The 14991-nt window shown below is 41.3% G+C and overlaps 1 protein-coding gene across 2 annotated transcripts in view; it reads left to right on the top strand.

Annotated features, from left to right (window-relative positions):
- The window catches only part of RAB3C (RAB3C, member RAS oncogene family), a 292748-nt gene that overhangs the window by 23401 nt on the left and 254356 nt on the right, over positions 1 to 14991 (top strand). For both annotated transcript variants that reach the window (XM_061393470.1, XM_061393469.1), the window contains exon 2: positions 2256 to 2483. In XM_061393470.1, the coding sequence (XP_061249454.1) occupies positions 2256 to 2483 (228 nt within the window). The remainder of the gene's footprint in view (positions 1 to 2255; positions 2484 to 14991) is intronic.

Below are 14991 nucleotides of genomic sequence, written 5' to 3'. Positions count from 1 at the left end.
GTGATCCACACAGTCAAAGGCTTTGGCATAGTCAATAAAGCCGAAGTAGATGTTTTTCTTGAACTCTTGTGTTTTTTTGATGATCCAGTGGATGTTGGCAATTTGATCTCTGGTTCCTCTGCCTTTTCTGGAAGTTCACGATTCATGTACTGTTGAAGCCTGGCTTGGAGAATTTTGAGCATTATTGTGCTAGGGTGTGAGATGAGTGCAATTGTGCGGTAGTTTGAGCATTCTTTGGCATTGCCTTTCTTTGGGATTGGAATGAAAACTGACCTTTTCCAGTCCTGTGGCCACTGCTGAGTTTTCCAAATTTGCTGGCATATTGAGTGCAGCACTTTCACAGCATCATCTTTTAGGCTTTGAAATAGCTCAACTGGAATTCCATCACCTCCACTAGCTTTGTTCATAGTGAGGCTTCCTAAGGCTCATTTGACTTCACATTCCAGGATGTCTGTTTCTAGGTAGTATCACACCAACATGGTTATCTGGGTCATGAAGATCTATTTTGTATATTTCTTCTATGTATTTTTGCCACCTCTTTGCCGCCCCCCTAATAGAGAGATGGGATTTCCCTGGTAGCTCAGTTGGTAGAGAATCTGCCTGCAGTGCAGGAGACCCAGGTTCAATCCCCAGGTTAGGAAGATCCGCTGGAGAAGAAAATGGCAACCCACTCCAGTATTCTTGCCTGGAAAATTCTATGGACCCAGGAGCCTGGTGGGCTGCAGTCCATGGTGTCGTAAGAGTCGGACACAACTTAGCAAGTAAACCACCAGCAATAGAAGGATACACTTATTAATCAGATTTTATAAGGAATGAAAAAAGACTGTCTAGCCAAGGACTTTAGACAGACAATAGAACTTTCTGCAGTTATGAGCGCCCTGGACCTGCACTATCCAGTGTTGTAGCCACTGACCTCAAGTAGCTCTTGTGCATTTGACACGTGGCTAATGTGAATGAGGAACTAAATTTTAATTTTATTTAGTTTAAATATATACAGGCATATGTGACTAGTAGCTACTGTATTGAAGAGCACAGCAAACAAAGAATTCATAGCATCAGCAAAGATAATCGGGTAAATGCACTGATCAGTGGGATTTACCCTTCTAACCGCCTCATTTCTATATGGAGGCAGATGTCACTTAGAGGAATGCAGCAGGGTTTTTGGTAGATGTTAAAATGGTCATCGAAAAAAGGTGAGGGAAAATCCACCCAGAGGATTTTTAATTATTATAGAGATTATTCTTTATTCTATGCTGGTTTCTTTATACATCTGTCATACAGATTTACCATCGGTTATTTTCACAAGTGTTTCAGGTTGGATTGTACTTTTTTTTCCATTTTGTAGAAGAGAGGAAACTGAGGTACACTGATTAAAAAAAAAAACAAAAAACTCAATATTCCAGAGCCAGTAAGTGGTGGAAGCAAGGTTTGAACCAGGTAGAGTTCTTCATGAATGCATCTGCAATGAATCTTTCCCACATTGTCTTTAGAGCATATGTGCTTATTTCCTTAGTTCTCTTTGGGAACTGGGCTGGGAGGTGTTAAGAACATGAGCCCTGGCACCACACTGGTTGATTTGAATCCTGCCTCTACTACTTACAAAGTGTGTGAAATTGAGCAAATTACTTAGTATCTCGGAGCCTCAATTGTCTCCTTTTAATACGTAAATAATAAAGGCACCCACTTACAGGGTTGTGATGAGGGTTAACAGTTCCTGGCACATTGTTTGAACCATATGTATTTGTCATTATCATTATTTTTTATTTGAAAGAGATTGATCATGTATGTAAAGATGTTGACTTAAAGTGATATCGATAGATGAAATAGAGATAGGCTTTGGGTATGCTTCCCTAGAAAATAAGAGAGACCCTAGTAATTCAGATAACTCAGGAAAAAGCACCCTGCTGTTCAGCCACTTTGGAGTCGCTGTCACTGGAATTACAAAGTTCCAGAATCTGCATGCCCTCATATCTTCACGTTTCATGTTACATCTCCTTTGGTGTCTTTGATTTGTTCTGAATGCTGAGCAGTGACAAACACTAACACAGCTGGAAAGAGCCGTAAGATTTGCTTTTCTGTCTTCCAGCAGGGAATTATTGCCATGGATACCAGCATCAGAGGAAGGCTGGGGAGCTCTCTCAACTTGTCTCCTAAGTGGTCTGACATCTGTTTCTGGCAAGGCCAATAATGAATGTGCTGCTAGCTTCATAGCAAACGGAAGACTCATCCACACCTCTTTTGTTTTTTCCCCACAGATGGCCTCTGCCCAAGATGCCAGGTATGGCCAGAAAGACTCCTCTGATCAGAACTTTGACTACATGTTCAAACTGCTCATCATTGGCAATAGCAGCGTGGGGAAGACATCTTTTCTCTTCCGTTACGCAGATGACTCCTTTACATCTGCGTTCGTCAGCACAGTTGGGATCGATTTCAAAGTCAAAACTGTATTCAAAAATGAAAAGAGAATTAAGCTTCAGATTTGGGTAAGTGACTTTGAACCAACAGCATCCTTCAGCCTAGGACATCGACCATGTATGTGTGTGAGGCACACGCTTTCTGCCTTGTTCTGATCCCACGGGGGTCCGTCAGCCTCCCTTGCCAGGTTCTTTGCCACAGCACGTTCTAGGTCAGAGGCCAAGCGAGTGATGCCTCTCTAAGGTGTGGAGACTGAATTAGACCTTGTTGTCATCTGATGCTTCTTAAGACTCTTTAGAAGAAAGAAAATCCAAATGTCTGTCTGTATGGTAAGGAACACTCAGTAGAAAGTCTGGCGCGGTCTTGTACGGCTGTGTGACCTGGAGCACGTCTCTGAGACCTTCTCCGCCACTTTTCTAATCCACAAAATAGGCAAACTGAAACTAGCCTTTTCAGGTCACAGGAAGCAGCCTGCCCTGGTCATTTTAAAGCATAATATAGAGAAAGCTTAGGTTTAGTCCCTTCATAATGCCCCAGCTAAATTTTGTAAAGTGTCTATTTAATCTCCTCAGACCTTGTGTTTTCAGCGCCAAGAGTTATGTTTAGCACACAGCCCAACATGGCAAGACACATGAAATAAAGTATTTATTTTAAACAGGGTTTTTCCCTAAGGAGAAAGTTTTTCAATAAGTTTTGAGACCATGTGCCTGGCTTTCTGCCTCTCCTCACCCCCTGTAGAAGATCAGAGATTCCTTAACTAAATGGTTGTGGTAACTGAGGAGAATAGCAAGCGAGAAACAGAAGAAAAAGTACATATGGGTAGCAGGTTTGAAATAAATAAGAGATGAAGTAACAAAAAAATTGACTATACCAATAGAGAGTTATATAGTATTTTTTGTACATCATGTAATGTATGGGCACCATGGTAGAATGCTTTTACAGTGAGTTTTGGTCCCCTTTCTCTGTTCTTTTGTACATCTGCCACTCAGATGGATTTGAGCTATAAATGGATGTTTCCCTAGAGTTTAGCTTTCTGTCTTCTTCTGAGACAATTCCAACACCTACTAACATTTGTTGCTGGTGCCAGGGTTGATTTATAGGACTGATGATAAGCTTGCCTCCTCAAATATGGAAAGCTGAAAGGAAGACAAATCTTGGAGTAAAGCATTTAAATTTTTTTAAAAGGAAAGATCCCTTAAGATATCTGTATATAATAAATACAGCAGATGTCCTTTCATATCTTAAAGCTCTTAGAAATAAAATTCAAAGGTGCGGGTATACATACAGGTAGATATCCTCTTAGGCGGCTTATTGTTAGTTTTTTTACTTATTCTCATTATGGAATTTTCAAAGTCTAATTAGAACTCAGGAAAGAACTTGGAAAAATAGACTCAGTTCCCATTGCTGCTCTACTGGTTCCTAAAGATAGTTTTGTTAGGTGGATCCCTCTTTAGAAGCATGCAGCTCTGTTTGTGGAGACAGAAAGAGCTGTGTTTATTGCTTCACATTCTCTTCCTTTTGAGCTTTAAGCAACCGATTATTATATGGAGATAACTGTCAGATCCAGGCCTAAGAAAGGTCTCTGTTTTCATGGACTTTGCTGAATTGAAAATTAATTTGGTAACTAGACATCATTTACCTTTGTGACCATGTTCTTTCTGCTAATACGGAAGAACTGTCATTTCTCTGGCTGACAGCTCCTGCCATTAATCTTAGGAATGTTTAAAGGTGGTGGTTGTGACTGTTTAGGTAAAACACCAACATGGTGTATAAGTGCAGTCCTATAATTTCTAGCAGTTTCTCAATTTAGGTTCTTGAAAGAATTGCTCTGTAGAGATATAAAGTCATCTGTCCTTAATATAAAACAGATATACTTTCAAATAATATACATTTTTGAGAATTATAATCTCATACTTACAAAAATATTTCAAAACCCTCAGTGATAGTACCAGGCCAGAGCTCACTGCTGTACAATGAAATTCGGTTGCATCTGTTCAGGTCTTCTGCATGAAAGTTGCTCTTTTCTGAGCCTTGCAAAGCCCAATTTGGCTCTCTGAACTGCTTCTACTCTGATAACCTCCTCGTGCTTCTCAGTTTCCATTAACTTCACTAAAAAGCCCCTGACATATAAATATGTTCAAATTTGTCTCTACTTATCCATAATCCAGGCTTCCCCAGTGGCTCAGTGGTAAAGAATCTGCCTGCAATGCAGGAGGCACAGGAAATGCGGGTTTGATTGCTGGATCGGGAAGATCCCCTGGAGAAGGGCATGGCAATCCACTCCAGTGTTCTTGCCTGGAGAATCCCCATGGACAAAGAGGCCTGGTGGGCTACAGTTCATGGGGTTACAAAGAGTCGGACACAGTTGAAGCAACTTCCATGCACACATGCATCCATAATCCACCATTTCCCCCAAACTTCTAATTCTCTTCATAGCCCAGTCCAGCCTGGGACCTCATTCTCCATTCTGTGGACACCCACACTCCCTTCAGGGATAAACCACTCAGGAACCCTTCACCCAGCTCTCTCCTGTCACAGTGGTAGTCTGATGGCCACTATTTTCTTTGTGATCAAAACAATCTTATTTCTTCCTCTTAGGGACATTGGGAACTCTTAACGTGCCCATGATTCTGGGGGTGTGAAAATAGATTTGACACTACCTTATTCCAACTGGTCTACTAGTTTGTGAACTACTCAAAAGCAAAGATTTTGGCTCATTGAACCTATAGTATGGTTGGGAAAAGAAATGAATACTCATGGAGTAATTGTATGTCTATAAGCAAAAATCAAGCTGTGTAAATATTATACGTGGCTAGCATTTATTGAACATATACCTATGCCTTATATCTAATTCCCACAACAACCAAACTCTCTATTATTACTCCTATTTTATACAAGAAACCTAAAGGTTTTTGTTATTGTTCACTTGCTAAGTCATGTCTGACAAATTAAATAGCTTGTCCAAGATCATAGATGTCAAGGGGTTGATTCCAGGCTAGGTCTATCAAATTCTAATGCTTTGGTTTGTTCCTCTTCACCATGTTGCCCTAATTAAGACACGTTCTCAAAACAGGTGATAGAATCTTAGACAATGTATCCTGGGATGCTGAAGAACATGTTTTTGAAAGAGTCTGACCATCTCAGTGACTTCAGTCATGCAGAGGGAGAAAGGATAAAGAGTAACAGGCTAGCTTGCTTAAATCTAAACATTCCAATAGTAATTCTAGGGGTTCTTGCTTTGTTATAACTATCAGTTCAATTCAGTTCAGTCGCTCAGTCGTGTCCGACTCTTTGCAACCCCATGAATCGCAGCACGCCAGGCCTCCCTGTCCATAACCAACTCCCGGAATTCACTCAGACTCATATAACTATAGTCGGAAATAATTAGCTGTGTACGGTTTTTTTTTTACTTTATTTATTTGTGACTGTATCTGCCATTGATGGTTTGCCATTTTATATGCTAGTAGTCAAACATGAACTGTTTTCCCCAGCGAATAGTATTTTTATACACTTGTATTAATGTGTAACAAATTCATTAGTTAGTGAGTTAGTTAGTTCAGTCACTCAGTCGTGTCCAACTCTTTGCAACCCCATGAATTGCAGCACGCCAGGCCTCCCTGTCCATCACCAACTCCCGGAGTTCACCCAAACTCATGTGCATCGAGTCGGTGATGCCATCCAGCCATCTCATCCTCTGTCGTCCCCTTCTCCTTCTGCCCCCAATCCCTCCCAGCATCAGGGTCTTTTCCAATGAGTCAACTCTTTGCATGAAGTGGCCAAAGTATTGGAGTTTCAGCCTCAGCATCAGTCCTTCCAATGAACAGCCAGGAGTGGTCTCCTTTAGAATGGACTGGTTGGATCTCCTTGCAGTCCAAGGGACTCACAAGATTCATTAAGGTGTCCACAACTATCTTAGCCTGTACTGTGTATAATCTGTTTCTACTTGCAACATTTCTGGAACCAAATGTGGGAGTTTTCCAAACCAAGGAATTCTTCATTTCTATGCAGATACTAATGAGATGTCCTGTAATTTAATACAATGTTGACACTAATTACCCAGAGTTAGCACAGATCCCCAGAGAAGGCAATGGCACCCCACTCCAGTACTCTTGCCTGGAAAACCCCATGGATGGAGGAGCCTGGTAGGCTATAGTCCATGGGGTCACTAAGAGTCGGACACGATTGAGTGACCTCACTTTCACTTTTCACTTGCATGCATTGGAGAAGGAAATGGCAACCCCCTCCAGTGTTCTTGCCTGGAGAATCCCAGGGATGGAGAAGCCTGGTGGGCTGCCGTTTATGGGGTCGCACAGAGTCAGACACGACTGAAGCAACTTAGCAGCAGCAGCACAGATCCCACAAGTAAAGGAATCAGTTCCACAAACCTATCCCTTCTCCTCCCATCCCCCACTTCAGACACCCGTCACAAATCTGGGCCCTTGTGCTTTTGATCTACAGGCTATAAATTGACAGGTCCACAACCCCACCCCTCAGGGTTGATAAGTTGCTAGAACAGCTCACAGATATCAGGAAAAGTTTACCTACTGTTACCAATTTGTTATAAAGGACACAACTCAGGAACAACCAGATGGAAGAGAAGCATAGGGCACATTTTTGTGGGGGAGGGTGGGTGCAGCATCCTGCAGTCTCTCGTGTGTCGCCCTCCCAGCGCCCTAATACATTCACCAACACCAAAGCTCTCTAAACCTCATCCTTTTGGATTTTTATGGAGCTCCCTTTACATACGCATGACAGATGCAATCCTTGGTCATTGGTGATTAATTCAGTCTTCAGCCTGTCTTCCCTCCCAGAGGTCAGGGTTGGGGGTGAAAGTTTCAACTTTTTGATCACATAGTTTGTTCTTCTGACAGTCAACCCCTATTCTTTTTATTTTTTATTTTATATTGGAATATAGTTGATTTACAATGTTGGAATAAGCCCCCATTTTGAAGCTATGTAGGTGTAAACCAGGAGTCACCTCATTGGCATGAACTCTTGGGTGGCTGGAAGGGGCTTATTATGAATAATAAAAGATGCTCCTTTCATTCCCATCACTTAGAAAATTCTAAGGATTATGGAAGCTCTGTGTCAGGAACCAGGAAGAAGACCAAATATGTGTTTCTTGTTCTATCACACTATCATAGCCTATTCTATATTTCAAAGGAAGAGAAGCAAAATTGTTTCATAGCGATAAAAATCATCATGGATTAGTCCAGTTCATTATTATCTCTACCAAGAAAAGCTGTAGATATTCATGTAATTCTGATTACTCTATTTTAAACTGTCCACAAATAGAACTGTTCCCAGGTTAGAAAATGAAGATATATGGAGAGGTGAAGTGATTTGACTTCACCTTACAGTTAGTGCCAGAGCAGAGTCTAAAATCCAGGTCTTTTTCTAGCTAAGCCAATCTGGTTGCTACTTCATGCTCAAAGTAAGTACTGTGTTATGACAATTGTGATACACCTCATACCTGGTTTCCAGTGTTGCCATTAGGCAAAGGAACGTCAAACTTGAGGCTAGAGTATTTCCACAATGTCAGCAGGAGAGAACCTGGGTGGTAAGATTGCCCAGTTTTTTATTTGTTGCTATTCAGTCACTAAATTGGGTCCAACTCTTTGTGACCCCATGGACTGCAGCACGCCAGGCTTCCCTGTCCTCCATTATCTCCCAGAGTTTGCTCAGACTCATGTCCATAGAGTCAGTGATGTATTCCAACCATTTCATCCTCTGTTGCCCCCTTTTCCTCCTCCCTTCAATCTTTCCCAGCATCAGGGTCTTTTCCAATGAGTTGGCTCTTCGCATCAGGTGGCAAAGTATTGGAGCTTCAGCTTCAACATCAGTCTTTCCAATGAATATTCAGGGTTGATTTCCTTTAGGATTGAGTGGTTTGATCTCCTTGCTGTTCAAGGGACTCTCAAGAGTCTTCTCCAGCACCACAGTTCAAAAGCATCAATTCTTTGATGCTCAGCCTTCTTTATGGTCCAACTCTCACATCCATCCATATGTGACTACTGGAAAAACCATAGCATTGACTATACAGACCTTTGTTGGCAAAGTGAAGTCTCTGCTTTTTAATATGTTGTCTAGGTTAGTCATAGCTTTTCTTCCAAGAAGCAAGAGTCTTTTAATTTCGTGAGTAGGTTTTTTGTATGTGCACTGGGGTGGGATGGGGTGGGGGGAATCTGAAACCACAGACTGGATTATTGGATTTTTAATGATCTGCATTTAAAGAAAGCATTTTAACAGCTACTAGAAACATTGACATTTCTTTCTGGATGTGTTACACCTCCTGTTTGTGGAAGTTGATTACTGCCTTGGAATAAACTTGTCTAGAGACCTACCATGGTTCATTTGTACTAGGTTACATTCCTTTAGTATCCTTACTAATCCCTCTGTCTTTCACTATATTAACATTTCTTGTTGCATTTTTATTTATTATCATTTCTGTGATTCTCAAGTCAAAATTTTTCAAAATTTTTGAGACTTCAAGTTTTAGAGCTGGTTCTTTTATTTTGTGTGTCTATTTAATTCTATGAAGAATATATTGGAGAACAATTGTATATCTTTTTTTTCTTTAAATACAGTAAAATATTTCACAGCTGGAGTCTATAATATTTTGCTTTTAAGTTTTAAGTAGTTTAGCTTCAGGAAGGGCTTTGTAGAGTGGATTTCCTCCCAGTGAGAAGATTGAAAAATAATACAACACCCATTATTAAGAATGTCTTTGTATTGTATTTATTTTCAGTGTCTGTATTATTAGTGTATGAACTTCGAAGTCTATAGCAATCTACAAAATAAAGAATACTGGTAATTCTTAAAACTAGACTATGTAGAGAACTGGGTTTTTGTTTTTTTTTTTTAATTTTATTTTTAAACTTTACAATATTGTATTAATTTTGCCCAACATCGAAATGAATCCGCCAGCGGTATACCCATGCTCCCCATCCTGAACCCTCCTCCCTCCTCCCTCCCCATACCCTCCCTCTGGGCCGTCCCAGTGCACCAGCCCCAAGCATCCGAGAACTGGGTTTAAATCTGTGGCTCCCCTGAATAAAAGGCAAGTTCCTTTACTGAAAGAAAGCACTTCTCCTTTTTAAGTTAGGTCTGCATTGTTCAAGTCCAGAAATCAAGGTTGCTTCTAACTAGTAAAAGACTTGACTTGAAAAATTGGAGGATGTAGGTTTAAAGTGGGCAGGGGGCAGGTAGACAAAGGGGATAGCTGTTTCCTTATTAATTAGAACTGGCATTTTATCATTTTTGCATTCTCTTTTTCCTACCCTCAACCTCACCACTCCTTATCCTTTCTGTCCCTCTTTCCCTGTTCCCCGTCTTCTTCCCTCCTTCATTTCTGAGCTCTGGCCAGCCTGAGTTAGTAAGAAAGTCATCCTCATGGTGATCGGAGGCCTGCCACATGCAGATGTACACGTTGTGCACTGGACAAGGGCACCAACCAGGGTTCAAGTGTGACTGTGCTCCAGCCAGAGTGCCACATGCTGAGCTGTGCTCAGCTCCAGGAACGGGTGCCTTTTCCTTTTCACGAAAATGGAATCTGCTCATCAAGCATGCGCTGCTGGTCCATATGCAATGAAAGGGAATTTTGATTTCCATCCAGCAACCATATATGTAGGCGGTGTCTCTATCAAAATCTAATGCAGGAGATGGATGAGTAAACTGAGAAGATATAAACCCTGCTTCCCCAGCTCAGTCCTGGAGGAAGATGGTATATTAAAAGACAGGTTTTATTGTTATTTAGATGTGTTGAGGCCCACAGATCAGGAAGCAACTGCCACTGAAATAGTAGTTTGTTATGCTCCAAGATTTTAAGAGAAGGACACATGGGCTTGGGGAAGAAGGCCCTTGGGAGCGAGGGGGAGTCCCTGAGTGGTTAGGAGGCAGAAAGGGGAATGGGAGGACAGCCTCTATTGTGGTTTCTGTATAAGGCATGTAAGCAGGCTGAGGACTGGTTAGTTTGAATTCCTGCAGCAGGCTCTGGGGCTTAGTGGCTTTCCTAAGTCATCAGATGCCTATTTGGCTCTGGAGTGATTAGGCCAGGGGGATAGTAGCCCAGTGTGAGAACCCAAGACTGGGGTGTTTGCCCTGTGAGCTCTGTATTGATGGTTTGCATTGAAAAGTGAGTTCCAATGAGTTGTTTACTGTCTCTCAGAGTTAACTGAGCAGGGCAGTCCCTCCAGGATTCACAAGCCCCAGCTGTCAAAGCATCTGAATACGGAAAGAAAAGTGAATGTGAAAGTTGCTCAGTCTTGTCTGACTCTTTGCGACCCCATGGGCTATACAGTCCATGGAATTCTCTAGGCCAGAATACTGGAATGGGTAGCCTTTACCTTCTCCAGGGCATCGTCCTAACCCAGGGATTGAACCCAGGGTTCGATTTTCCAGGTGGATTCTTTACCAGCTGAGCCACAAGGGAAGTAAAAGACATGCTTAATACAGCAGGCAGGTTCCTAGAGCCCCAGGGGTAGCTTTATGTCATTAATTCCACTCTGACAAATGCTTGTGGTTTCAACCATTCTCACTACAGACTCGGTGCATTTTTGGTTCTCAAAATTTAGAGACTTCAAGTGTTGGGGTCAAGAAAAGATCTTTAAGATTGTCCTGAAAATTTGATGATACAACTGATAAGAGCATCACTTTAATGAACCCAGTGTTGACCCACAAAGTAAGCACTTTGTGTGCATTTTAGAATGTATTTGCCAATGAAGGAATGTGGTTATTCCTATTAGCCCTGTTTAATAGATGAAGAAAATAGAGGGGAAAAAGTGGAAATAATGACAGATTTTATTTTCTTGGGCTCCAAAATCATTGCAGACAGTGACTACAGCCATGAAATTAAAAGATGCTTGCTCCTTGGAAGAAGAGCTATGACAAATCTAGACAGCATATTAAAAAGCAGAGACATTACTTTGCCGATAAAGGTCTGTATAGTCAAAGCTATGGTTTTTACAGTAATTGTGTATGGATGTGAGAGTTGGACCATAATGAAGGCTGAGTGCCAAAGAATTGATGCTTTAGAAGACTCTTGAGAGTCCCTTGAACAGCAAGGAGATAAAACCAGTCAATCCTAAAGGAAATCAACCCTGAATATAAAGGACTGATGCTGAAGCCAAAGCTATAATATTTTGGCCACCTGATGTAATGAGCAGATTCATTGGAAAAGATCCTGATGCTGGGAAAGATTGAGGGCAGGAGAAGAAGATGATAGAGGTTGAGATGGTTGGATGGCATCACTGACTCAATGGACATGAGTTTGAGGAAACTCTGGGCGTTGGTGAAGGACTGGGAAGCCTGGCGTGCTGCAGTCCATGGGGTTGCAAAGAGTTGGACACGACTTAGCCACTGAACTGAACTGATCCTAGAGAATGTTCCAAATGGATCTGAGAATGTATATTCTGCTGCTTTTGGACTGAATGCTCTATAAATATCAATTAAGTCCATCTGACTTAATATTTATAGAGCTTTAGATCAACCTGATCTAATGCTCTATAAACAACAGATAGGTCCATCTAATTCCTTAATGATTTTCTGTCTTGATGGCTTGTCCATTGATGTAAATGGAGTGTTAGAATCCCCCACAATTATTTTGTTACTGTCGATTTTTCTTTTTATGACTGTTAGTATTTGCCATATGTATTGAGCTGCTCTTATGTTGAGTGTATATATATTTACAATCGTTGTATCTTCCTTGATTGATCCCTTGATCATTATGTAGTGTCCTTCTTGTCTCTTTTAACAACCTTTATTTTAAAGCCTATTTTGTCTTATATGAGTGTCACTTCTTCAGCTTTCTTTTGATTTCCATTTGCATGGAATACCTTTTCATCCTCACACTTTCGATCTGTATGCATCCCTAGATCTGAAGTGGGTCTCTTGTAAACAGCATGTGTTAATGTATGGATCTTATTTTTTTTTTTTTTTTTAATTATTTAATTAGTATACATGTGTTCCCCATCCTGAACCCTCCTCCCTCCTCCCTCCCCACACCATCCCTCTGGGTCTATTTTTGTATTCATTTTAGCCAGTCTGTGTCTTTTGGTTGAGGCATTTAATCCATTTACATTTAAGGTTATTAATGATATGTATATTCTTATTGCTGTCTTGAATTTGTTTTGTAGGTCTTTTTTCTTCCCTTCCTCTTTTGTTCTCTTCTCTTGTGATTAGATGACTAGATTGCTTTGCTTTTTTGTGTCTATTATAGACTTTCAGTTTGTGGTAACCATGAGGATTTGATATAGCAGACTGTATCTGTATAAGATTGTTTTAAATTACTGGTCTTTTAATTTCCAAAGCATTTACTACAGTCTGCATTTGTACTCTTGTCTTCTTATGATCATTGGCTTTGGTATCATATTTCTGTGTTGATGATTTCCTAGTTTTACTGTATATTTGCCTTTACTGGCCAGCCTTCCCATTTGTAATTTTTTTGTTTTCTACTTGTGTCTTTTTCTTTTCTGCCTAGAGAAGTTCCTTTAGCATTTTTTGTAAAGCTGTTTTGGTAGTGCTGAAATCTCTTAGCTTTTGTTTGTCTGTAAAGCTTTTGATTTCTCCATCAGGTCTGAATGAGAGCCTTGCTAGGTAGAGTATTCTTCATTGTAGGTCGTCCCCTTTCATCACTTTATATATATCATGCCACTTCCTTCTGACCTGTAGAGTTTTTGCTGAAAAATTAACTGATAACCTTATGGGGACTTGTTGTTTTTTCCCTTGTGGCTTTTAATATTTTCTCTTTGTTTTTATCTTTTCACAATTTGATTAATACAAGGCTCAGCATGTTCCTCCCTGGGTTTATCCTATATGGGGAATATCCTGGACTTGAGTGAACGTTTCCTTTCCCACATGAGGGAAGTTTTTGCACCGTTCTGTTTTCAAATATTTTATCAAGCCCATTATTTTCTTCTTTTGTGACCCCTATTCAGAATGTTTGCATGTTTAATGTTGTCCCAGAGGTCTCTTAAACGGTCCTTATTTCTTTACATTCTTTTTCCTTTATTCTGTTCTGTGCCATTGAGTTTTACCATTCTGCTTCATTTACTCTGTTTATTCCTTCTAGTATACTTTTCATTTCAGTCATTGTTTTTCTGTGTATTCTTTATATCATCTAGCACTTCTTTAATATAATTTTGTTTATTTATTTATTTTGGCTGTGCTGGATCTTTATTCTTGTGTGGGCCTTTCCCTAGTTGTGGAGACCAGGGCTACGCTTCATTGTAGTACATAGGCTTCTCATTGCGGTGGCTTCTCTTGTGGAGCATGGACTCTAAGGCGTGTGGGCTTCCTTAACTGCCCTCACATGGGCTTAGTAGTTGCAGCTCCCAGCTCTAGAGCACAGGCTTAATAATTGTGGCACATGGGCTTAGTAGCTCTGCGGCATGTGAGACCAGAGATCGAACTTGTGTTCTGTACTGTCAGGCGGATTCTTTACCACTGAGCCACTAGGAAAACCCCTCATCTAGCTCTTCGTTAAATACTTCTTGTATCTTCTTGGTCTCTGTCTCCCCTCTTTTTCCAGGATCATGGATCATTACTATCATTGTACTAAATACTTTACTGGGTATATTGCTTGTCTCCACTTCACTTAGTTGTTATTTTTGGTTTTTATTTTGTTCCTTCATCTGGAACACATTTCTCTGTTGTCTCATTTTGTCTAACTTTCTGTGCTTGTGGTCTCCTTCCACAGACTGCAGAATCATAGCTCCTCTTGCTTCTTGTGTCTGACTCTTGACCCTGGTGGGTGAAGTTGATCCTGAGGCTTGTACAGGCTTCATGGTAGGAGGTATTGGTGCCTGCCCACTGGTGTGTGGAGCTGGGTCTTGTCTCTCTGGTAGGCAGAGCTGTTGCAGGAAAGGGGACCCCTTCCAGGGCCCGAAACTGGGCTCTTGTCTAACACTTGGAAAAGAATTGTCTGAGGAGACATGTGCTGACAGACCAAGAGATTTTATTGGGAAAGGGCACCCGGATGGAGAGCAGTAGGGTAAGGGAACCCAGGAGAACTGCTCTGCCCATGGCTTGCAGTCTCAGGTTTTATGATGATGGGATTAGTTTCTGGGTGGTCCTTGGCCAATCATTCTAATTCAGAGTCTTTCCTGGTGGTGCACACATCACTCAGCCAAGGTGGAAGCTAGCGAGAGGGATTCTGGGAAATGGATGGAGACGTGGTGTCTCCTTTCGACTTTTCCTGAACTCTTCTGGTTGGTGGTGGCTTATTAGTTCTGTATTCCTTATAAGGAACTCCTGTCATAAAACAACTCATGTGAATGGTTACTATGGTGCCTGGCCAGGGTGGGTGGTGTCAATCAGTGTGCTTCCCCTAACAGAGACATGTCAAGAAGTGTGTTTAGTTGTGACTGGGGGCTCAGGAAGGTTTTAGGCAGCTTGTCTGCTTATGAGTAGGGCTTTGTTCCTTCCTTGTTGGTTATTTGCCCTGAAGGGTCCTGGCACTGGTGCTTACAGGCTATGGGTAGTGCCAGGTGTTTATGTCAAAATGGCAGCCTCCAGTATGCCAGTGAGTACTCCCAGGCACCTCCACCACCAGTGTTCTTGTCCCCATAGTGAGTCATA

Source organism: Bos javanicus, chromosome 20, assembly GCF_032452875.1.
Source record: "Bos javanicus breed banteng chromosome 20, ARS-OSU_banteng_1.0, whole genome shotgun sequence".
Taxonomy (NCBI): domain Eukaryota; kingdom Metazoa; phylum Chordata; class Mammalia; order Artiodactyla; family Bovidae; genus Bos; species Bos javanicus.
Note: the sequence above shows the minus strand (reverse complement) of the source record. Positions and strands in the feature narration are given on the sequence as shown.